At 35.0% G+C, this 24,992-nt stretch overlaps 1 protein-coding gene across 13 annotated transcripts in view; it reads left to right on the forward strand.

Moving 5' to 3' along the window:
• Positions 1-24,992, forward strand: part of STXBP5L (syntaxin binding protein 5L) — a 382,290-nt gene that overhangs the window by 254,750 nt on the left and 102,548 nt on the right. For all 13 annotated transcript variants that reach the window (XM_082394859.1, XM_082394855.1, XM_082394860.1 and 10 more), the window contains one exon: positions 23,565-23,716. In XM_082394859.1, coding sequence (XP_082250985.1) covers positions 23,565-23,716 — 152 coding nt within the window. The remainder of the gene's footprint in view (positions 1-23,564; positions 23,717-24,992) is intronic.

Genomic DNA, 24,992 nt, shown 5'->3' on the forward strand with positions numbered 1-24,992 from the left:
AAAGTGTTCTCACCTCCTCTGTTTTCAGAAAAATTTGTAAAAGATTTGTATTATTTCTCTCCTAGATACTTGAACTAACCAGGAAAGCCATGTGGCCTAGAGTTTTCTTTGTGGGAAGGTTTTAAATTACAGATAAATTTTTAAAACAGATATAGGGCTATTCAGATTTTCTTATTTTTTTTCTAGTTGTAATATATAATTGTATTCGTGAAATCAATTTAACAATACTACAAAAATCCATTAAAATGTCCTTTTTTAATTTTTTTTTTATTGAATGGAAGATTCTTTAAGTTCTATAGTGCTTTACAATTTTCTTTTTTCTTTTTTTTGGCTGCGTTGGGTCTTTGTTGCTGCGCACGGATGTTCTCTAGTTGCGGTGCACGGGCTTCTCATTTGCAGTGGCTTCTCTTGTTGCGGAGCACAGGCTCTAGATGCGCGGGCTTCAGTAGTTGCAGCACGCGGGCTTATTAGTTGTGGCATGTGGGCCCTAGAGCATGCGGGCTTCAGTAGTTGCAGCACGTGGGCCCTAGAGTGCGTGGGCTTCAGTAGTTGTGGCATGTGGACTCAGTAGTTGTGGCTTGCGGGCTCTAGAGTGCAGGCTCAATAGTTGTGGCACACGGGGTTAGTTGCTCCGTGGCATGTGGGATCTTCCAGGACCAGGGATTGAACCCATGCCCCCTGCATTGGCAGGCAGATTCTTAACCACTGCGCCACCAGGGAAGTCCCAACGTTACAATTTTCAAGTTTCACACACATGATTTCATATAATTCCATAATAACCCTTTTATTTATCACCTACCCCTATCTTGCCCTCTCCCCACTGGTAACAACTAGTTTATTCTCTGTATCTGCGATTCTGCTTCTTTTTTGTCTTATTCACTAGTTTTTATATTTTTTAGATTCCACATATAAGTGATATCATACAGTATTTGTCTTTCTTTGTCTGACTTATTTCACTTAGCATAATGCCCTCCAAGTCCATCCATGTTGCTGCAAGTGGCAAAATTTCATTCTTTTTTATGGCTGAGTAATATTCCATTGTATATATCTATCTACCAGATCTTTTTTTTTTAATTAATTAATTAATTAATTAATTTTTGGCTGTGTTGGGTCTCTGTTTCTGTGCGAGGGCTTTCTCTAGTTGCGGCAAGCAGGGGCCACCCTTCATCGCGGTTTTGCGGGCCTCTCACTATCGTGGCCTCTCTTGTTGCAGAGCACAGGCTCCAGACGCGCAGGCTCAGTAGTTGTGGCTCACGCGCCTAGTTGCTCCGTGGCATGTGGGATCTTCCCAGACCAGGGCTCGAACCCGTGTCCCCTGCATTGGCAGGCAGATTCTCAACCACTGCGCCACCAGGGAAGCCCCAGATCTTCTTTTTTTATTCATCTGTTGTTGAACACTAAGGTTGCTTCCATACCTTGGCCGTTCTAAAGAATGCTGCTATGAACACTAAGGTGCCTTTATCTTTTCAAATTAGTGTTTTTGTTTTAGATTTTTTTTTTTTTTTTGTATTATATACCTAGGAGCAGAATTGCTGGGCACATGGTAGTTCTATTTTTAGTTTTTGAGAAACTTCCATACTGTTATCCACAGTGGCTGCACCAGGGGCTATTTAGGTTTTTTATTTCTCTTTGTGTCCATTTTAGTAATATGTGATTTTCAAGGGATTTGTCATACATGTGAGACATGAAAAAAGCAATAAACATAATGATAATTTGAAGTGGTTTTCAAAATTACTTTATTTTAATATAATTTATATAACTTAAAATTCACCCATTTAAATTTACAGTTCAGTTATTTTGCAGAGTTGTCAAAACCATAAACACAAGTTTTAGAACTTTTTAACCACTCCCCCAAAAGACCCTCACTTTAATTTGTCATCAATTCTTATTCCTACCACTAATTTCTTTTTCACCTCTATAGATTTGCCTTTTCTGAACATATGGCATATATGAAATCATTTAATATGTGGTCGTTTCATCCAGCTTCTTTAACTTAGCATAATGTTTCTGAGATTCATCCATGTTGTAGAATCTATCAGTATTTCATTTCTTTTTATTGCTAAATAATATTTCATTTTATAGATATGCTAGATTTTATTTTTCTAGTCAAAACTCGTGGACATTTAGATTGTTGATACTTTTTGGATATTATGAATAATGTTGCTATGAACATTTATGAATAAGTCTTTGTGTAGACATATGTTTTCATTTCTCTTGGGGATTTACCTAGAAGTGGAACTGGTCTAGTTTTCTTGGGATATCTTTATCTAACTTTGATATGAGGGTAATACTGACTACGTAGAATGAATTCCATCTTGTATTTCCTGGCAAAGTTTGTAAAGGATTGGTCTTTTTCTTTAAATGTTTGATAGAATTCAACACTAAAGACATCTGGGCTTGGGTTTGCTCTGGTAGAACCTGGGCCGTGAAACTGGGGAGGGAGGAATCAGAGCAGCCCCTGGCCAAAATTCCACAGACTTCCACTGTTTTTACTGAGTTTCAGTAGATTTTCTTCAACAAACAATTCTCAATTTGATGTATGCTTTGGGAAGTTTCCAGAGGCCTAAATACTGGTTTATGTCAGTTTTGTCCACTTTTATCATTGCTTTTTGAGGAAAGGATTTCTTGAGCTCCATATGCAGCCATTTCTATAAGTCCTGCTGACATAAAATTTATATATAACATTTCCTCATTATCCTTTTTATGTCACTAGGATTCTCATTTCTGATGTTGGTAACTTACATCTTCTCTCTTTTTTTTTCTTGATCAATCTTATTAGAGACTGTCAATTTTATGAATATATTCAGAGAACCAACTTTTGGCTTCTGAATAGTCCCAATTGTTTTTCTGTTGTCTATTTCATTAATTTAACCTCTTATTTTTATTTTCTTCCTTCTACTTAGTTTGGATTTAATTTCCTCTTCTTTTTCTAGCTTCTTAAGCTGGAAGATTGCATAATTGCTTTCAGGTCTTTCTTTCTTTTTTTTTTAAAATTGGGGTATGGTTGTTTTCTTTCTTATATTACCATTTAGAGTAATACATTTTTTCCTGCAACCACTGCTTGAGCTACCTCCCATAAATATTGCCTTGTTATTTTCAATATCATTTAGTTTAAAATATTTCTTTCCTTTTTGCTCTTGGGTTATTTAGAACTGTGTTGTTTAATTTCCAAATATTTGGGACTTTTCTATATACCTAATGATTATTGATTACCAATTTAATTATGTGTTTGAAAGAACATATTTTGTCATTTTTCATTCCTTTAACATTTATTGAAAATTTTGTTATGACCCAGCATATGATTTATTTTGGTAAATGTTCTGTTCCTTGTTTAGCCCCCAATTCTGTAGTTTTAATCTGGTATCATTTCCTTTTAGCCTCAGTAACTTATTTAGTATTCTTGTAGTAGAGTCTGATGACAATGAATCTTCTTTCTATTTAATGGTGTAAATGCATGTAGGACTACTTATTTGTAAATCAGCTAGAGAACTTTATTAATCTGGGCTTTATTCTTAATAATTGAGGGGATTTTTTCCCCAGGTGTTAGATTACTTCCAATAGTCATAATTTCTTTTCCTTTTTTAAAAACTGGAATATCCAAATAAGATATTCCTTTTATTTTTACAGTGTATCAAAATATGTGCCTCCCTGAATGCCTACTATCAGTACATTAAAGTGGATCTAAATAAAATAAGTATAGGTAATAGAATATTTTATTTTAGATATTTTATATTAAAATTATAATATTTAACTATAAGATATATCTGATTTCTTAAGTATACAAACCACAATCAATTAATAGTATATTAGAGTTGAACATCAGTCAAGTCAGGATGAGACAAGTTAAAATTTTCAATAGCTATTAGATGATCATGTGATTCACCTTCATCAGGAAGGGAAGTAGTTTAGCTGGGTTTAGATTACAGCTTTATTTAACAGTTATGTGGGGAACAAATATTAACAATTTCATCAGCACTACTGTGACCAGCTGACAAATATTGAATATTGTTTGGTCATCACTTTAAGCAGGTAAAAAATAAACTTTTGCTAAGTGTTAAGAGAAATATTAGGCGGAGCAGAAAACTTGCAATACGTTTCTCATTTTGAATTAGAAACCCTAAAACATAACCTTGTCTTTTATACATAGTGAAAAGTGTTTAACATAATTAGAAAGGTCCATCTGCTTAAGAAAAAAACAGATTTTATGATCTAGATACCTATCTCTATGTCTTTTTCTTGTAAATTATCCAGGTATCCTAAATTATCAGTAAATTCAGTTTGACACTAAACTAAGTTCTTGAATATAATTAAAGATCTAGAAATTATAATTTGAGCCAATACATGAAGGCCTAATGATTTGTAGTGTTATAAGAATAAGTCCATTTTATTCAGGTATTGTCTTTTATAATTTCTTTAAACACAGAATTTTATAATATTAAAATAGTATTAGTTTCTTTGACCAAGACAATTGATATTGGGAATTCAGGGAATTAAAATTAATTAGACTTTTTACGAGAAGATAAACCTAAGACTTACATAACTTACAGCTGTCCAATAGAACTTTCTGCAGTAAGGAAATGTTCTATAATCTGTGCAGTAAGATAGGGTACTGCTAGCTACACTGAGCACTTAAAATAAAGCTACTAAAACTAAGGAACTGAGCTTCCAATTCTATTTGATTGGGCTTAAACGTTTAATTTTAATTTTAATTTAATGTAATGTTAGCACTATTTGTTTATTTTTACATGGTGGTAAAATCAGAGAGAAAACACGAAGCTGTTTTAAAGATGAAATTATTAAATCAGTCTAATTTTTCCAGAGTGTATCAACTACATATCACATGAGCATTTATCCTAAGTATGTATCAATAACAAAAATGTTAAGGTACTTAAAAGCAAATTTTTGCTTATCATGTTGTGATCTAGTATCCAGTCATTAAAGAAACTCATATTTAAACCTGTTTTTGGTCAATATTTTGAGTTACAGCTTTAGAAAGAAAAGTAATTTCTTTTTTTTAATTTAATTTTAGTTATTTTGGGCTATATCGGGTCTTAGTTGCGGCACGTGGGATCTTCTTTGAGGCATGCGGGATCTTTCACTGTGGTACGCGGGCTCTTCATTGTGGTGCAGGTGTCTCTCGTTGTGGCGCAGAGGCTCCAGGGCATGTGGGCTCTGTAGTTGTGGTGTGTGGATTCCAGAGCACATGGGCTCTGTAGTTTATGGCACACAGGCTCTCTAGTTGAGGCACGGGAGCTCAGTAGTTGTGGTGCCCTGGCTTAGTTGCCCCATAGCATGTGGGATCTTAGTTCCCTGACCAGAGATCAAACCCGCATACCCTGCATTGTAAGGTGGATTCTTTACCACTGGACCACCAAGGAAGTCCCAGGAAAGTAATTTCTTGAAGCACCAACATACATTTAAAGATATGAAATAGGAATATTTTTAAAATATTTGATTTTCACTTATGTAAGTGCTTATACATTAACATTGTTTATAAATGGAAAATAGAACAGGATGCCCATAGGACTTGTAGAGAATTTATAATCTATACTTTTAATTTCCTTCCTAAGGTAGACAAATTATATTAATTTCTTTATTTAAAAATATTTTATACTAATAAAATAGAAAAGTTTATCAACCCATACAACTTAAAAGAGCTAATTTAATAAGACACAGACTTTAAGGTAGATGTTGATTAATTAAAGAAACAAAGAAGGGACTAATAAAATTAGTTATTTTTATTATAAATCCCAAATCTTGAAAATATCTCCCTGTTGATTAGTATTTTCTTTTGAATTTCCTCACCTACAAAATATTGGAAGAAAAAAAATTACACACTTTTTTCTCAGTGAAATTACCTTTTGTGTAGGTTAACCAAAATATCCAATTAAAAGTATTTTTTTCTCTACCTATTGTTCTCTGTCCGTTTCTCTCCAGAACACTATTAGGGACCACAATCCACAACTCTATAACTCTAGCTGTGATTCTTTCAGACTGCCATTTTGGTGGTATTTTTTTTTTTAATTTAATGTTTTTTATATTGAGGTATAGTTGATTTACAATGTTCTGTTAGTTTCAGGTGTACAGCAAAGTGGTTCAGTTATACATATACATAGATCCATTCTTTTTCAGATTCTTTTCTAATATAGATTATTACAGAATATTGAGTAGAGTTCCCTGTGCTATACAGTAGGTCCTTGTTGATTATATATTTTATATATAGTAGTGTGTATATGTTAATCTCAACCTCCTAATTTATCCAACCCACACACCTTTCCCCTTTGAAAACCATAAATTTGTTTTTGAAGTCTGTGAGTCTGTTTCTGTTTTGTAAATAAGTTCATTTGCATCATCTTTTTAGTTTCCACATATAAGTGATATCATATGATATTTGTCTTTCTCTGTCTGACTTAGTATGATAATCTCTAGGTCCATCTGTGTTGCTGCAAATGGCATTATTTTGTTCTTTTTTATGGCTGAGTAATATTCCATTGTATATATGTACCATATCTTCTTTATCCATTCATCTGTCAATGGACATTTAGGTTGTTTCCAAGTCTTGGCTATTGTAAATAGTGCTGCAATGAACACTGGGGTGAATGTATCCTTTTGAACCATGGTTTTCTCCAGATATATGCCCAGGAGTGGGATTGCTGGATCATATGGAAGTATTATTTTTAATTTTTTTAGGAACCTCCATACTGTTCTCTATAGTGGTTATACCAATTTATCTATACATTACCACCAACATTGTCAAAGGGTCCCCTTTTCTCCACACCCTCTTCAGCATTTATTATTTGTAGACTTTTTGATAATGGCCATTCTGACAGGTGTGAGGTGATACCTCATTGTGCTTTAGATTTGCATTTCTCTAGTAATTAGGAATGTTGAGCATCTTTTCACGTGCTTTTTGGCCATCTCTATGACTTCTTTGAAGAAATGTCTGTTTAGATCTTCTGCCCATTTTTTGATGAGGTTATTTGTTTTTTTGATATTGAGTGGCATGAGCTGTTTGTAGATTTTGGAGATTAATCCCTTGTCAGTGGCTTCATTTCCAAATATTTTCTCCCATTCTGTGGGTTGTCTTTTCGTTTTGTTTATGGTTTCCTTTGCTGTGCAAAAGCTTTAACTTTAATGAGGTCCCATTTGTTTATTTTAATTTTTATTACTGTAGGAGGTAGATCCTAAAAGATACTGCTGCCATTTATGTCAAAGAGTGTTCTGCCTATGTTTACCTCTAAGAGTTCTGTAGTATCCAGTCTTATATTTAGGTCTTTAATCCATATTTGTGTATGGAATTAGAGAATGTTCTAATTTCATTCTTTTACTTATAGCTGTCCAGTTTTCCCAGCATCACTTATTGAGCAGGCTGTGTTTTCTCCATTGTATATTCTTGCCTTCTTTGTTGTAGATTAATTGACCATAGGTTCATGGGTTTATTTCTGGGCTTTCTGTCCAGGTCCATTAATCTGTATTTCTGTTTTTCTGCCAGTACCATACTGTTTTGATGACTGTAGCTTTGTAATATAGCCTGAAGTCAGGGAGCCTGATTCATCCAGCTGTTTTTCTTTCTCAGGATTGCTTTGGCTATTTGGGGTCTTTCGTGTTTCCATACAAATTGTAAAATGTTTTGTTCTACTCCTGCGAAAAATGCCATTGGTAATTTGATAGGGATTGCATTAAATCTGTATATTGCCTTGGGTAGTATAGTCATTTTGACAATATTGATTCTTCCAGTCCAAGAACATGGCGTATCTTTCCAACTGTTTGTGTCATCTTCAAATTCTTTCATCAATATCTTAAGAGGTTTCAGAGTACAGCTCTTTTGCCTCCTTAGATAGGTTTATTCCTAGGTATTTTATTCTTTTTGATGCAATGGTAAATGGGATTGTTTCCTTAATTTCTCTTTCTGATCTTTCATTGTTAGTGTATAGAAATGCCATATCACTGATGAACATAGATGCAAAAATCCTCAACAAAATACTAGCAAACAGAATCCAACAGCACATTAAAAGGATCATACACCATGATCAAGTGGGGTTTATCCCAGGAATGCAAGGATTCTTCAATATACGCAAATCAATCAATGTGATACACCATATTAACAAATTGAAGGAGAAAAACCATATGATCATCTCAATAGATGCAGAGAAAGCTTTCGACAAAATTCAACACCCATTTATGATAAAAGCCCTGCAGAAAGTAGGCATAGAGGGAACTTTCCTCAACATAATAAAGGCCATATATGACAAACCCACAGCCAACATTGTCCTCAATGGTGAAAAACTGAAACCATTTCCACTAAGATCAGGAACAAGACAAGGTTGCCCACTCTCACCACTATTATTCAACATAGTTTTGGAAGTGTTAGCCACAGCAATCAGAGAAGACAAAGAAATAAAAGGAATCCAAATTGGAAAAGAAGAAGTAAAGCTGTCACTGTTTGCAGATGACATGATACTATACATAGAGAATCCTAAAGATGCTACCAGAAAACTCCTAGAGCTAATCAATGAATTTGATAAAGTAGCAGGATACAAAATTAATGCACAGAAATCTCTTGCATTTCTATACACTAATGACGAAAAATCTGAAAGTGAAATTAAGAAAACACTCCCGTTTACCATTGCAACAAAAAGAATAAAATATCTAGGAATAAACCTACCTAAGGAGACAAAAGACCTGTATGCAGAAAATTATAAGACACTGATGAAAGAAATTAAAGATGATACAAATAGATGGAGAGATATACCATGTTCCTGGATTGGAAGAATCAACATTGTGAAAATGACTCTACTACCCAAAGCAATCTACAGATTCAATGCAATCCCTATCAAACTACCACTGGCATTTTTCACAGAACTAGAACAAAAAATTTCACAATTTGTATGGAAACACAAAAGACCCCGAATAGCCAAAGCAATCTTGAGAACGAAAAATGGAGCTGGGGGAATCAGGCTCCCTGACTTCAGACTATATTACAAAGCTTCAGTAATCAAGACAGTTTGGTACTGGCACAAAAACAGAAATACAGATCAATGGAACAGGATAGAAAGCCCAGAGATAAACCCACACACATATGGTCACCTTATCTTTGATAAAGGAGGCAAGCACATACAGTGGAGAAAAGACAGCCTCTTCAATAAGTGGTGCTGGGAAAATTGGACAGGTACATGTAAAAGTATGAAATTAGAACACTCCCTGACACCATGCACAAAAATAAACTCAAATTGGATTAAAGACCTAAGTGTAAGGGCAGACACTATCAAACTCTTAGAGGAAAACATAGGCAGAACACTCTATGACATACATCACAGCAAGATTCTTTTTGACCCAGCTCCCAGAGAAATGGAAATAAGAACACAAATAAACAAATGGGACCTAATGAAACTTAAAAGCTTTTGCACAGCAAAGGAAACCATAAACAAGACCAAAAGACAACCATCAGAATGGGAGAAAATATTGGCAAATGAAGCAACTGACAAAGGATTAATCTCCAAGATTTACAAGCAGCTCATGCAGCTCAATAACAAAAAAACGAACAACCCAATCCAAAAATGGGCAGAAGACCTAAATAGACATTTCTCCAAAGAAGATATACAGATGGCCTACAGACACATGAAAGAATGCTCAACATCATTAATCATTAGAGAAATGCAAATCTAAACTACAATGAGATATCATTTCACACCGGTCAGAATGGCCATCATCAAAAAATCTAGAAACAATAAATGCTGGAGAGGGTGTGGAGGAAAGGGAACACTCTTGCACTGTTGGTGGGAATGTAAATTGATACAGCCACTATGGAGAACAGTATGGAGGTTCCTTAAAAAACTACAAATAGAACTACCATACGACCCAGCAATCCCACTACTGGGCATATACCCTGAGAAAACCATAGGTCAAAAAGAGTCATGTACCAAAATGTTCATTGCAGCTCTATTTACAATAGCCAGGACATGGAAGCAACCTAAATGTCCATCGACAGATGAATGGATAAAGAAGATGTGGCACATATATACAATGGAATATTACTCAGCCATAAAAAGAAATGAAATGGAGGTATTTGTAATGAGGTGGGTGGAGTTAGAGTCTGTCATACAGAGTGAAGTAAGTCAGAAAGAGAAAAACAAATACAGTATGCTAACACATATATACGGAATCTAAGGAAAAAAAAAAAAAAAGGCCATGAAGAACCTAGTGGCAAGACGGGAATAAAGACACAGACCTACTAGAGAATGGACTTGAGGATATGGGGAGGGGGTGGGGTGAGATGTGACAGGGTGAGAGAGTGTCATGGACATATATACACTACCAAATGTAAAATAGATAGCTAGTGGGAAGCAGCCGCATAGCACAGGGAGATCAGCTCGGTGCTTTGTGACCACCTAGAGGGGTGGGATGGGGAGGGTGGGAGGGAGGGAGATGCAAGAGGGAAGAGAAATGGGAACATATTGTATATGTATAACTGATTCACTTTGTTATAAAGCAGAAGCTAACACACCATTGTAAGGCAATTATACTTCAATAAAGATGTTTAAAAAAAAAAAAAAAAGAAATGCCACAGGTTTCTGTGTATTAATTTTGTATCCTGCAACTTTACTGAATTCATTGATGAGATCTAGTAGTTTTCTGGTAGCATCTTTAGGATTTTCTATGTATAGTATCATGTCATCTGCAAACAGTGACAGTTTTATTTCTTCTTTTCCAATTTGGAAATATATGGCATATATGGCCTTAATTATGTTGAGGTATGTTCCCTCTCTGTGCCCACTTGCTGGAGAGTTTTTATCATAATTGGGTGTTGAATTTTGTCAAAAGCTTTTACTACATCTATTGAGATCATATGGTTTTTATTCTTCAATTTGTTGATGAGGTATATCACATTGATTGATTTGTGGATATTGAAGAATCTTTGCATCCCTGGAATAAATCCCACTTGATCTTGGTGTATGATCGTCTTAATGTATTGTTGGATTCGGTTTACTAGCACTTTGTTGAGAATTTTTGTGTCTATGATCATCAGTGATATTTGCCTGTAATTTTCTTTTTTTGTGATATCTTTGTCTGGATTTGGCATCAGGGTGATGGTAGCCTCATAGAATGAGTATGGGACTGTTCCTTCTTCTGAAATTTTTTGAAAGAGTTTCAGAAGGATAGGTGTTAATTCTTCTCCAAATATTTGATAAAATTCACCTGTGAAGCCATCTGGTCCTGGACTTTTGTTGGAAGTTTTTAAATCACTGTTTCAATTTCAGTGCTGTGATTGGTCTGTTTGTATATTCTATTTCTTCCTGATTCAGTCTTTGAAGGTTGTACCTTGCTAAGAGTTTGTCCATTTCTTCCAGGTTGTCCATTTTATTGACATACTGTTGTTTGTAGTAATCTCTTATGATCCTTTGTATTTCCGTGGTGTCAGTTGTAACTGCACCTTTTTCATTTCTACTTTTATTGATTTGAGCACTTTCCCCTTTTTTCCTTGATGAGTCTGGATAAAGGTTTATCAATTTTATCTTTTCAAGAACCAGCTTTTAGTTTCATTGATCTTTTCTACTGTTTTCTTCATCTCTATTTCATTTATTTCTTCTCTGATCTGTATGATTTCTTTTCCTTCTACTAACTTTGGGTTTTGTTTTTTCTTCTTTCTCTCGTTGCTTAAGGTGTAAGGTTGTTTATTTGAGATTTTTCTTATTTCCTGAGGTAAGATTGTATTTCTATAAACTTCCCTCTTAGAACTGCTTTTGCTGCATCCCATAGGTTTTGGATCATTGTGTTTTTGTTTTCATTTGTCTCTAGGTATTTTTTTATTTCCTCTCTGATTTCTTTGGTGATCCATTGGTTTTTTAGTAACATATTGTTTAACCTCTACGTGTTTGTGATTTTTACAATTTTTTTCTTGTAGTTGATTTCTAATCTCATAGTGTTGTGGCTGGAAAATATGCTTGATATGATTTCAGTTTTCTTAAATTTACCAAGGCTCACTTTGTGGCCCAGCATGTGATCTATCCTTGAGAATGTTCCATGTGCACTTGAGAAGAATGTGTATTCTCCTGCTTTTGGATGGAATGTTCGTCTGGTCTGATATGTCATTTAAGGCCCATGTTTCCTTACTGATTTTCTGTCTGGATGATCAGTCCATTGATGTAAGTGGGGTGTTAAAGTCCCCCACTATTATTTTTGTGTTACTGTTGATTTCTCCTTTTATGGCTGTTAGTATTAGCTTTACATATTGAGGTGCTCCTATGTTGGATGCATATATATTTACAATTGTTATAATTTCTTCTTGGATTGATCCCTTGGTCATTATGTAGTGTCCTTCTTTGTCCCTTGTAATGGACTTTATCTTAAAGTCGATTTTGTCTGATGTGAGTATTGCTACTCCAGCTTTCTTTTGATTTCCATTTGCATGGAATACCTTTTTCCATCCTCTCACTTTCAGGCTGTATGTGTCCCTAGATCTGAAGTGGGTCTCTTATAGACAGCATATATATGGGTCTAGTTTTTGTATCCATTTGGCCAGCCTTTTGGTTGGAGCATTTACATTTAAGGTAATTATCAATATATATGTTCTTATTGCCATTCTGTTAATTGTTTAGGATTTGTTTCTGTAGTTCTTTTTTCTTCCCTTTCTCTTTTGTTCTTGTCTCTTGTTGACTATCAAATCACAAGAGAAGAGAGTTGTGTTTGGATTGATTTTTCTGTTTTGTGTGTGTATCTATTGTAGGTTTTTCGTTTGCAGTTACCATGAGGTTTTGATATAGCAGTCTGTATATATACAAGATTTTTTTAAGTTGCTGGTTTCTTACTTTCAAATGCCTTTCCAATATCCTGCATTTGTGCTCTCCTCTTCTCACAACTGCTGGTTTTGCGATCATATTTGTGTGTGTATATTTTCCTACCTTTACTATATGTTTGCCTTTACTGATGTGCTTTCCCATTTGTAATGTTCTTGTTTCTAGTCGTGGCCTTTTCTTTTCTGCCTAGAGAAGTTCCTTTAGCATTTGTTGTAAAGCTGGTTTGGTGGTACTGAATTCTCTTAGCTTCTGCTTGTCTGTAAAGCTTTTGATTTCTCCACTGAATCTGAGTGAGAGCCTTGCTGGGTAGAGTATTCTTGGTTATAGGTTTTCCCCTTTCATCACTTTAAATATATCATGCCACCGCCTTCTGGCCTGCAGAGTTTCTGCTGAAAAATCAGCTGATAACCATGTTGGGCATTCCTTTGTATGTTATTTGTTGCTTTTCCCTTTTGCTTTTAATATTTTCTCTGTCTTTATTTTTTGTCAGCTTGATTAATATGTGTCTTGGGGTGTTCCTCCTTGGTTTTATCCTGTATGGGACTATCTGTGCTTCCTGGACTTGAGTATTTCCTTTCCCATGTTAGGGAATTTTTTGGCTATTATGTCTGCAAATATTTTCTCAGGGCCTTTCTCTCCTCTCCTTCTGGGATACATATAATGTGAATGTTGGTGCATTTAATGTTATCGCAGAGGTCTTTGAGACTGTGCTCATTTCTTTTCATTCTTTTTTCTTTATTCTGTTCCATGGCCGTGATTTCCACCAATCTGTCTTCCAGCTCACTTATCTGTTCTTCTGCCTCATTTATTCTGCTATTGATTCCTTCCAGTGTATTTTTCATTTGTATTTTCTTGAGTAAATAAGAGCAGAATTACTGAGTCATATGGTAAGTATATGTTTATGAGACAGGATAAACTATTTTATAAAGAGGTTATATCATTTTGTATTCCAACTAGCAATGTATGAGGGTTTTGGTTTTTCCACATTCTTTTCAACACTTCATATTGTCGATCTTTTCAATTTTATCTACTCTGATGGGTTCACTGGTATCTAATAGTGATTTTAATTTACATATTCCTAGTAACTAATGATGTTCAGCATCTTTCAAGTGCTTTTTTCACATTTGTGCATCTTGTTGGGTGAAATGTCTGTTCAAATCTTTTACCTACTTTTTATTTTTTTATTTTTATTTTTTTTTATTTTTTATTTTTTTTATTTTTTTTGTTTGTTTGTGTTTTGGCTATGTTGGGTCTTCGTTTCTGTGCGAGGGCTTTCTCTAGTTGTGGCAAGCGGGGGCCACTCTTCATCGCGGTGCGCGGGCCCCTCACTATCATGGCCTCTCTTGTTGCGGAGCACAGGCTCCAGACGCGCAGGCTCAGTAATTGTGGCTCACGGGCCCAGCCGCTCCGCGGCATGTGGGATCCTCCCAGACCAGGGCTCGAACCCGCGTTCCCTGCATTAGCAGGCAGATTCTCAACCACTGCGCCACCAGGGAAGCCCCCTTACCTACTTTTTAAATCAAGTTGTCTTATTATTACTGGGAGTTCTGTAAATATTTTGAATAAGATATGTATTTTCCAAATGTCTTCTCTCAGTCTGTGGCTAATCTTTTCATTTTGTTAATGGTATCTTTTGTAGAGCAAAATGATTTAATTTTGATGTCATGCAGGTTATCAATTTTTTATTTTATGGTTTGTGCTTTTCATGCCCTTTTAAACTGTTGTCTAACCCCAGATTACTATGATTTTCTTCTGATCCATTTTAAGTTAATTTTTGCGTTTTATGAAAGGTGAAAGTTAAGGCTCCATTTTTAATTTGCGGGTATCTAATTGTTTTATCATTTATTGAAAATATTATCTTTCCTCTGAGTTGCCATAGCACTTTTGCCAAATATTGTCATTTTTGTGTGAGTTTGTTTGTGGATATTGTTCCATTCCACTAATATTTATGTTTATTATTTTTTCAATACTTTTTCAATACCAGCCTATCGTGATTCCTGTAGCTTTAGAGTATGCCTTGAAATTTTATAGTGTAGCTCCTTAAACTTTTTTTATTTTTCAAAACCGTTTGGGCTATTCTAGATCACTGCATTTTCATACATAGTTTAGAATCGTGTTTCAATTTCTTAAACAAAAAAAGTCTGCTGGCATTTTGTTTGGAATTGCTTGCACTTTGTAGATCAATTTGGGGAAAATTAACAATATTGAGTTTTCTGACCATTGATCAAGGTACATCTCTTTATTTAGGTCTTCTTTCATTTCCCTCAGCAATGGTTTATAATTTTCAGTGTACATGTTTTCTACATGTGTTGTTAAATTTATACCTATTTTATAATTTTGATGCTATTATGAGTATTGCATGGAGAGTTCTATAAACTTCAGTTTAGTCAAGGATGTCAACAGTGTTGTTTAGAACTTCTGTATTCTGACTAATTATTTTTTGCCTAATAATTCTATCGATTATTGAAAGAAGAACGTTTGCATCCTCAGCCTTAATTGTAGATATGTCTGTTTTTCCTTCTAACTCTCAGTATTTCTCCATGTATTTTGAAGGTCTATTACCAGATGAATCCACATATAGGGTTGCTATATCTTCTTGATGAATTGACTTCATAATCATTCTCCCTATTTATCTCTCAAAATTTTTCTTGTTCTGACGTATACTTTGTCTATATTAATGATCCATTAATATAGCCACTTCAGCCTTCATTTAATTAGTGTTTTCATGGTATACGTTTTCCATTCTTTTAGTTTATTTTTAAACTGGATTTGTTGTAGGCAACATATATTGGATCTGAATTTTTTTTTCCACTCAGGCAATCTCTGCCCTTAATTGGAGTGTATAGACCATTTATTGACTTTAATGTGATTATCCCTATTGTTGCCTTGAGTGAAAAGATTTTTCTATTTTCTATTTGTCCCATTTGTTCTTGCATTTTTTCCTTTTTTATGGTATCTTTTAATGATTCTATTTTATCTCCTATTGTCCTAAGTATTTAAGTTTTAAATTTTAATTAAAAAACTTTTTTAATTTACATTTTGCTCTTTGGTTTATTATGTATATTATATATATCTTTAATTTCAAATAAATAAACAGCATTATACCATTTCACATATAAGAATCCTTTAACAGTATACTTCTATCTCTCTTCCTGTTCTTAGTACTACTGTTGCCATATATTTTATTTCTATCATGTTATAAGAAGTCCCACAATACATTGTTATTTGCATTTTAAGTGATCAATGATTTTTTGAAGAAATAAGTCTTTAATATTAATCCACATACTTAACCACTTATGGTGTTCTTCATTACTTAGTGTAGATCCATATTTTAATCTGGAATCATTTTTCTTCTGCCTAAAGGACTTCCTTTATTATTATTTTTTTAATACTTCAGCTATTTAAAGATAAGTTATCAATACTGACAGGACAAAAAATTCTAGAACAAGATAATGCTATGGAGAATAGGGTAGCTATTTTACATACAAGGGATTAGAAGGCATATTGTGTTCCTACAGTACAGTTGCTCTAGTTTTTATATACAATATTTAAAGGTTACTTTCCATTTACAGTTATTACAAAATATTGGCTGCATCCCCCATGTTGTACAATACATCCTGGAGCCTATCTTACACCCAATAGTTTATACTTCCTACTCCCCCACCCCTCCCCTTCTCTTCCCACTGGTAACCACTAGTTTGTTCTCCTTATCTGTTGAGTCTGCTTCTTTTTTGTTATGTTCACTAGTTGTATTTTTTTCGATTCCACATATAAGTGATAACACGTAGTATTTGTCTTTCTCTGTCTGACTTATTTCACTTAGCATAATGCCATCCAAGTCCACCCATGCTGCTGCAAATGGCACCATTTCATTCCCTTTTTTGCTCTATTTTATGTTGGAAATGCTTTTTTAAATTTTAATGTTTATTTATTTTCTTATTAGTCATCCTTTTTTTTTTTAAGAACATTAAAATGTGAAAAGTGTATATTTAGGAGTTGAGCAAATAGTACATATTTATGTGTATATATATATATATATTCAAACAGAAAGTCAAAAGAATTAATCATCCTCAGCAGTTCACTCAGTCCCGTGTAATTAATTTTTTTTTTCATCTTGATCTTTTGTTAGCACTTTTATGAGTTCATCAGTTTTCCATCAGAGTTCTGAAAATGCTTATTCATTCAGTTCAGCAGTATAGTCAGTTACCAGAAACCTGTACTTGTCAGAGTCTTTTCCATGAATTCCTTGAAGATGAAACCCTTTTATAGGAACATATTTGCAAAAGCATCAGAATACACCCAGAACTGTCTGTAAATGACAAAAGACTTAAAAATGACCACGGTTAAAGATTTGATGAAAGTTCATAATAATGCAATTGACAAGGAAATTTGGTTATTCTGAGATACACATTTTAAAGTAATAACTAGAATTATGACTTATAACATTATACCAGCACATATAAGATTTTTAGAAATTTCATGTAATGTCTGAAACATTTATATTAACATATTTCCATACAAATAACCCAAAGAAAGTTTAGTATTAGTTGTTTGTTTGTTTATATTAGAGGTTATTAGTCATCCATTTTATGCACATCAGTGTATACACGTCAATCCCAATCTCCCAATTCAGCACACCCCCACCCCCACCCCCTGCCACTTTCCCCCCTTGGTGTCCACACGTTTTGTTCTCTACATCTGTGTCTCAATTTCTGCTCTGCAAACCAGTTCATCTGCACCATTTTCTAGGTTCCACATATATGCGTTAATATACGATATTTGTTTTTCTCTTTCTGACTACGTCACTCTGTATGACAGTCTCTAGATGCATCCACGTCTCTACAAATGACCCAATTTCGTTCCTTTTTATGGCTGAGTAATATTCCATTGTACATATGTACCACAACTTCTTTATCCATTCATCTGTCGATGGGCATTTAGGTTGCTTCCATGATCTGGCTATTGTAAATAGTGCTGCAAAATGAACATTGGGGCGCATGTGTCTTTTTGAATTAGGGTTTTCTCTGGGTATATGCCCAGTAGTGGGATTGCTGGGTCATATGGTAATTCTATTTTTAGTTCTTTAAGGAACCTCCATACTGTTCTCCATAGTGGCTGTATCAATTTACATTCCCACCAACAGTGCAAGAGCGTTCCCTTTTCTCCACACCCTCTCCAGCATTTGTTGTTTGTAGATTTTCTGATGATGCCCATTCTAACTGGTATGAGGAAATACCTCATTGTAGTTTTGATTTGCATTTCTCTAATGATTAGTGATGTTGAGCAGCTTTTCATGTGTTAGTTGGCCATCTGTATGTCTTCTTTGGAGAAATGTCTATTTAGGTCTTCTGCCCATTTTTGGATTGGGTTTTTTGTTTTTTTAATATTGAGCTGCATGTGCTGTTTATATATTTTGGAGATTAATCCCTTGTCAGTTGCTTCGTTTGCAAATATTTTCTCCCATTCTGAGGGTTGTCTTTTCGTCTTGTTTACGGTTTCCTTTGCTGTGCTTTTAAGTTTCATTAGGTCCCATTTGTTTATTTTTGTTTTTATTTCCATTACTCTAGGAGGTGGATCAAAAAATATCTTGGGTTTATTTTTGTAGGTCCTTTTCTTCTCTTGTGTTTCCCACTTAGAGAAGTTCCTTTAGCATTTGTTGTAGAGCTGGTTTGGTGGGCTGAATTCTCCTAGCTTTTGCTTGTCTGTAAAATTTTTGATTTCTCCATTGAATGTCAATGAGATCCTTGCTGGGTAGAGTAATCTTGGTTGTAGGTTCTTCCCTTTCATCATGCCACTCCCTTCTGGCTTGTAGAGTTTCTGCTGAGAAATCAGCTGTTAACCTTATGGGAGTTCCCTTGTATGTTATATGTCGTTTTGCCCTTGTTGCTTTCAATAATTTTTCTTTGTCTTTAATTTTTGCCAATTTGATTACTATGTGTCTTGGCATGTTTCTCCTTGGGTTTGTCCTGTATTGGACTCTCTGCACTGCCTGGATTTGGGTGGCTATTTCCTTTCCCATGTTAGGGAAGTTTTCAACTCTAATCTATTCAAATATTTTCTTGGGTCCTTTCTCTCTCTCTTCTCCTTCTGGGACCCCTATAATGTGAATGTTGTTGTGTTTGATGCTGTCCCAGAGGTCTCTTAGGCTGTCTTCATTTCTTTTCATTCGTTTTTCTTTATTCTGTTCTGCAGCAGTGAATTCCACCATTCTGTCTTCCAGGTCACTTATCCGTTCTTCTGCCTCAGTTATTCTGCTATTGATTCCTTCTAGTGTATTTTTCATTTCAGTTATTGTATTGTTCATCTCTGTTTGTTCTTTAATTCTTCTTGGTCTTTATTAAACATTTCTTTCATCTTCTTGATCTTTGCCTCCATTCTTTTTCCGAGGTCCTGGATCATCTTCACTATCATTATTCTGAATTCTTTTTCTGGAAGGTTGCCTATCTCCACTTCGTTTGGTTGTTTTTCTGGGTTTTTATCTTGTTCCTTCATCTGGTACATAGCCCTCTGCCTTTTCATCTTGTCTATCGTTCTGTGAATGTGGTTTTTATTCCACAGGCTGCAGGATTGTAGTTCTTCTTCTTGCTTCTGCTGTCTGCCCTCTGGTGGATGAGGCTATCTAAGAGGCTTGTGGAAGTTTCCTGATGGGAGGGACTGGTGGTGGGTATAGCTGGCTGTTGCTCTGGTGGGCAGAGCTCAGTAAAACTTTAATCCACTTGTCTGCTGATGGGTGGGGCTGGGTTCCCTCCCTGTTGGCTGTTTGGCCTGAGGTGACCCAACACTGGAGCCTACCCCGGCTCTTTGGTGGGGCTAATGGCAGACTCTGGGAGGGCTCATGCCAAGGAGTACTTCCCAGAACTTCTGCTGCCAGTGTCCTTGTCCCTTGGTGAGCCACAGCTGCCCCCCCGTCTCTGCAGGAGACCCTCCAACACTAGCAGGTAGGTCTGGTTCAGTCTCCTATGGGGTCACTGCTCCTTCCCCTGGGTCCCGATGTGCATACTACTTTGTGTGTGCCCTCCAAGAGTGGAGTCTGTTTCCCTGAGTCCTGCCAAAGTCCTGCAATCAAATCCCACTAGCCTTCAAAGTCTGATTCTCTAGGAATTCCTCCTCCCATTGCCGGACCCCCAGGTTGGGAAGCCTGACGTGGGGCTCAGAACCTTCACTCCAGTGGGTGGACTTCTGTGGTATAAGTGTTCTCCAGTTTGTGAGTCACCCACCCAGCAGTTATGGGGTTTGATTTTATTGTGATAGCGCCCCTCCTATCATCTCATTGCAGCTTCTCCTTTGTCTTTGCATGTGGGGTATCTCTTTTGGTGAGTTCCAGTGTCTTCCTGTCGATGATTGGACAGGAAGCAGTTAGTTGTGATTCTGGTGTTCTCGAAAGAGCAAGTGAGAGCGTGTCCTTCTACTCCGCTATCTTGAACCAATCTCCTCCTTTATTATTTCTTATAGTACATGTCTCCTAGTGATTAATTCCCTCAGATTTTTATTCATGAGTAAAAATCTGTATTTCACCATTTGAAAGATATGTGCTGAGTATAGAATGTTATTTTGACCCATTATTATCATTTGTTGCTTTCAAGATGTCGTGTCATTTTGGACTGTGTAGTTTCCAAGGAGTAGATTTCATCATTCTTATCTTTGCCTCTGTGTAGGAAATATATCTTTTCTCTCTGGCTGCTTTTAACATTTTTTCTCTATCACTAGTTTTCAACAATGTGATGATGTATTTTTCTTTATGTTTATTCTGCTTAGGATCCTTTGAGTTTCTTGGATCTTTAGGTTTACTGTTACCAAGTTTGGCTATCATTTTGCTATTTGGCTTCATTGCTTTAAATATGTTTTCTGCTGATCTTCCTTTCTGAGGCTCCAATTACATTTATTCTAGACTGCTCAATTTTGTCCCAGGGGTCAGTGATGCTTTGGGGTTTTCTTCTCTCTCATGTTTCTTTTTGGAAATTTTCTATTGCTATTTATTCAAGTTCACTATTCTTCTCTGCTATGATGTCTAATATTCAGATAAAAATATATCTGAAATGATAAAATAATCTCTCAAAATTTGAGTCTTTTTAATATCTTCTAATTCTCACTTTATCACATTCATATTTTCCTCAGCCTTCTTGAATATCTGGAATATATTTTCCAAAGCATTTTTAATATCCTTTTCTGATAATTTTATCATCTGTTTTATTTCTAGGTATGTTTCTGGTGATTTACTTTTTTCCTCTGGTTATCAGTCTTTTTCTTGATACCTACTACTTTTCATATAGTTAACATTGTGAATTTTACATTTATGGTGATATTTTGTTGGATTCTTTTCAATAGATAGTTATCTGGAAGGAAGTTATGTTACTTAGAATCATTGTTTTTAAGCTTTTTTAGGGTGGGTCTAGAAAAGCCTTTAGTTTAGTTTATGGCTAATTTGTTCCCACTACTAAAGTGACACCCCTATATCTGTTTTCCCATGTAGTTGGAGATCTCAGCAGTTTGGCTGGTAGTGACATGAAATATTCTCAGCCTTGTATGAGCTTTGTGAATTGTTCTGCTTTATCCTTTTGGTGGTTTGTTCCCAAACCTGGGGTAGTTTATTCACATGGATGCACAGATCAGTACCCAGACAAAATTTCAAGAGAACCGTTCTGTAAATCTCTGGTGTATTCTATCTATGCAGCTCTCTTCTCTCCAGTATTTTGCCTCATAAATTCTGTTTTTGCCACATAAGACTCTGATTTCTGTCTCCTCGGTTTGGTGAGACTTCTGATCTCTCCTTGAGTTGAAGTTTCCTGTGCTCTAGCCTGGGAAATCTCTCCATTCAGTAAGCTAGAACACTTAGTTTAAACTAAAGTTTACTTCGATTGTTATCCTTCTCTCATCTTATTCTATGTTGCCTGTTGACCAGTATGTGAAAACTGCCGTTTAATATATTTTGTTCAGCTTCCTAGTTAAGGTAGGAGATTAAATCCAGTATCCATATTGACTTTTCAACAATTGCCTAACCTCCCCAAACCTAAGGTATAACGTTCCAGGATTCTTACTTACTTACTTACTTACTTGCTTATTTATTTATGGCTGCGTTGGGTCTTTGTGGCTGCATGCAGGCTTTCTCTAGTTGCATCGAGTGAGGGCTACTCTTCGTTGTGGTGCACAGGCTTTTCATTGCAGTGGCTTTTGTTGCAGAGCATGGGCTTTAGGCACATGGGCTTCAGTAGTTGTGGCTCACAGGCTTAGTTGCTCCCCGGCACATGGGATCTTCCCGGACCAGGGATCGAACCCGTGTCCCCTTCATTGGCATGTGGATTCTTAAGCATTGCACCATGAGGGAAGTCCCCAGTATTCTTATTTTTAATTCAAAAAGAAAAATATTTTTGTTGGTGTCATACATTCCAGTTGCCTTTTTTTCTCTTCTCAGTACTGCATTTGGGAATTCTTTCATACCTGTAAGCAGAAGTAATTAACTACATTTTAACATTAAAAGTTTAGAGATATTAATTTGCTACAATATGTAGTATGTATAATATTGCACTTCTTATAATAATATTAAGGTCAATTCTACTTTTGTGTGGAAAATTTTCAAAGTACTTTAATAACATTTCTGAATTGATGCTCATAAAAGCTCTGTGGACTAGATAAATCTAGCGTTATAATTCTCATTACAAAGTAAAGAAACTAAGGCCTCACAAGATTCATTAATTTTTCTCAGTCGCATAACCTATAAATGATGAGATAGGATCGTCTGACTTTTATAACAATGTTTTTTCCAACTTTCCAGAGTCTGTCTTCCTGGAAGATGTAGAACTTTATGTAAAATATCAAATACTTTAGTATGGTAGCAAAACTTTTCACTTTTTGTGAGGAAGGTAATATGGTGGAATAGAAATAACTAGATTTAGAGTAAGCAGATGATTTGTCAATCATATTCAATCTAAGTAATAAAACAACGTGGAATTATATAAAATGAGCAAAACAACTTTTATACAACTATTTTATATTTAGTTGTTTAGGAAACAAAAAGCAGATTTACAATTGTTCAGCTAGAGGGCATGTTGTAAATGGAGAAAAAAGAGAGTCTAGTGTATGCCAATTGTTAAGGTGACCAAAATGCCTGCTTAGGAGATCCATTTTAATTTTTCAGGAGATTTAGTTAAGAAATTAATCAAATGGCCTTTGTATTTTAATAAATGGGACAAAATAAAGAACAAAGATTGAGAAATTTTTAAATTTTTGTGAATGAGTTAGATCTCTGTTCATATCTACTATGGTGTCAAAACCTTTGATATATGAAGTTAATCTTTATGTAAAATCTCGTGTTAAATATACACTCTGTTTAAGAAGAGAATTAATTTGGAACCTAATAATTATCATTTGAAAAAGTCACCTAATTGCACACCTAAGCAGCTGTAGCTATTGAAGTGCGACATTTCTTGATCTATTCCCCCTTTCATAGCAAAAAGATTTTATATGATTTGTCTGTAAAAACATAAAATCAAGTTAAAGAGCAGGTTGAGTAATCACTACTTACATGATAAAATACATTAGAAAATATGATTGCAGGTCATTCCTATTTTTTGCAGTGGTCATGGCTATTATATAAGGTTAACCTATCCTATGTAAAGGCACCATATCCTTCCTGACTTTCACCAGTCACTGCCTGACTTACCCAACCCCAAAGCATTACTTTCCAATAATCTTATTTATTTTTAAATTCAGAGATAAAAATAATGATGGTTGATGTAATACATTCTAGTTGCATTTTTTTTTTTTTTCTCTCAGAGTTGCATTTGGGAACTGCAATGGGTTGGCTGTGGTGGATTTTATACAGAAGACAGTACTGTTAAGCATGGGGACCATTGACCTATATAGATCAAGTGACCTATACCAACGACAACCACGGTCTCCTCGAAAAAACAAGCAGTTCATTGCAGGTAGGAGATAAGATCATTATGAACTTGATTAGCTCACCTGTTTTCTTACCTTTAGATTTCTTGTCTTTCTTCTGTGATGCTATTCAAATGCACAGCAATATAAAGTCAACATAATTTTCAATACCATGTAAGTAAAATTGGTCAGAAACATAGTAAGAATCTTTGAAAGGGTAAAGGAGGTGTTTAAACTTCAATTTGTTGTTAACGTTAGGAAGGATCTCAAGTTTCTTAAGTTGAATTCCTAAGAAATAACAAAAAATAAGGTATTAAATATAAAAATGCTAAGAAAATCAGACTCTCTAGTTGAAAAAGCTGCTTGCAATGGTTGTGTTAACTGGGATAGTTTTCTTCTAATATATGATAGCTTTAAAAATATAACAAGGTCATTCACTAGTTTTAATTTTTTAAATTAACTCCATTTTTTGGCTGTCACCTTTCCTTGTTGGATGGTGACTTTCTTGGAGGTATTTTCACAAATGCAGTAAACATTATTAAAATGCTATGAAAGATGATATTTTTCTTGACAGGACAAATTATAAAAGAAAAATATATAAAGTTACTAAAATACAAGCCAAAATACTTTCTACATATAATGCCAAACCTCGATATGTCAGATTATCCAAAGTTGTACTAAAATTTCAGTTTATATCCAAATAGTTGGCTTTGCAAACATTGCCAACATTTTGTATATTTTCTGTCCACTGACATAGTTTAATTGGTAAAAACTCGGCTGAGCTAAAAGGTTTGCAGGTGGAACTGCATCTATAGTATTATGTGTTATTTTATACAGTTTTTAAAATTTTCTACTGTTTTTTAAAATAATCAGTTGAATATTGACACTTTTACTAAATATACCCACGTAAAGACTATTTTAAAGTAAAAAGAGTACATTATGGTAGGTGTTATTTTCTAAATAGCAAATTTGCCAAATTTAACATCTGAATGTGGTAATAAATGAAGTTTCCTTTTGGACTAATGAAAAATTACTTGATATACTGAAATTCTCCTTCTTTGTTAATCTTTCTTTTGTAAACCTAAACCCTTTCCAAATTGCTAATTTAGACCCTTTTCAGGAGCACAAAAGTTCTCCTTCAGAACCTGGAGTTTCTTTGTATTTTTTTAGGGATCTCAACTTTTAGCAATATTTTATGAGTGCTAGCAATGTAAAATTAGACAGGTTCTGCTTCTACCACTACTGGCTTTTGAAAGAAAGGCAGAATAAGAAAAATTGTGCATGAATGTACCATGAGATTCCCTCACGATTGAGAAAGAGAAA

The sequence above is a fragment of the Balaenoptera borealis genome (genome assembly GCF_965194805.1).
Source record: "Balaenoptera borealis genome assembly, chromosome: 5".
Classification (NCBI taxonomy): Eukaryota; Metazoa; Chordata; class Mammalia; order Artiodactyla; family Balaenopteridae; genus Balaenoptera; species Balaenoptera borealis.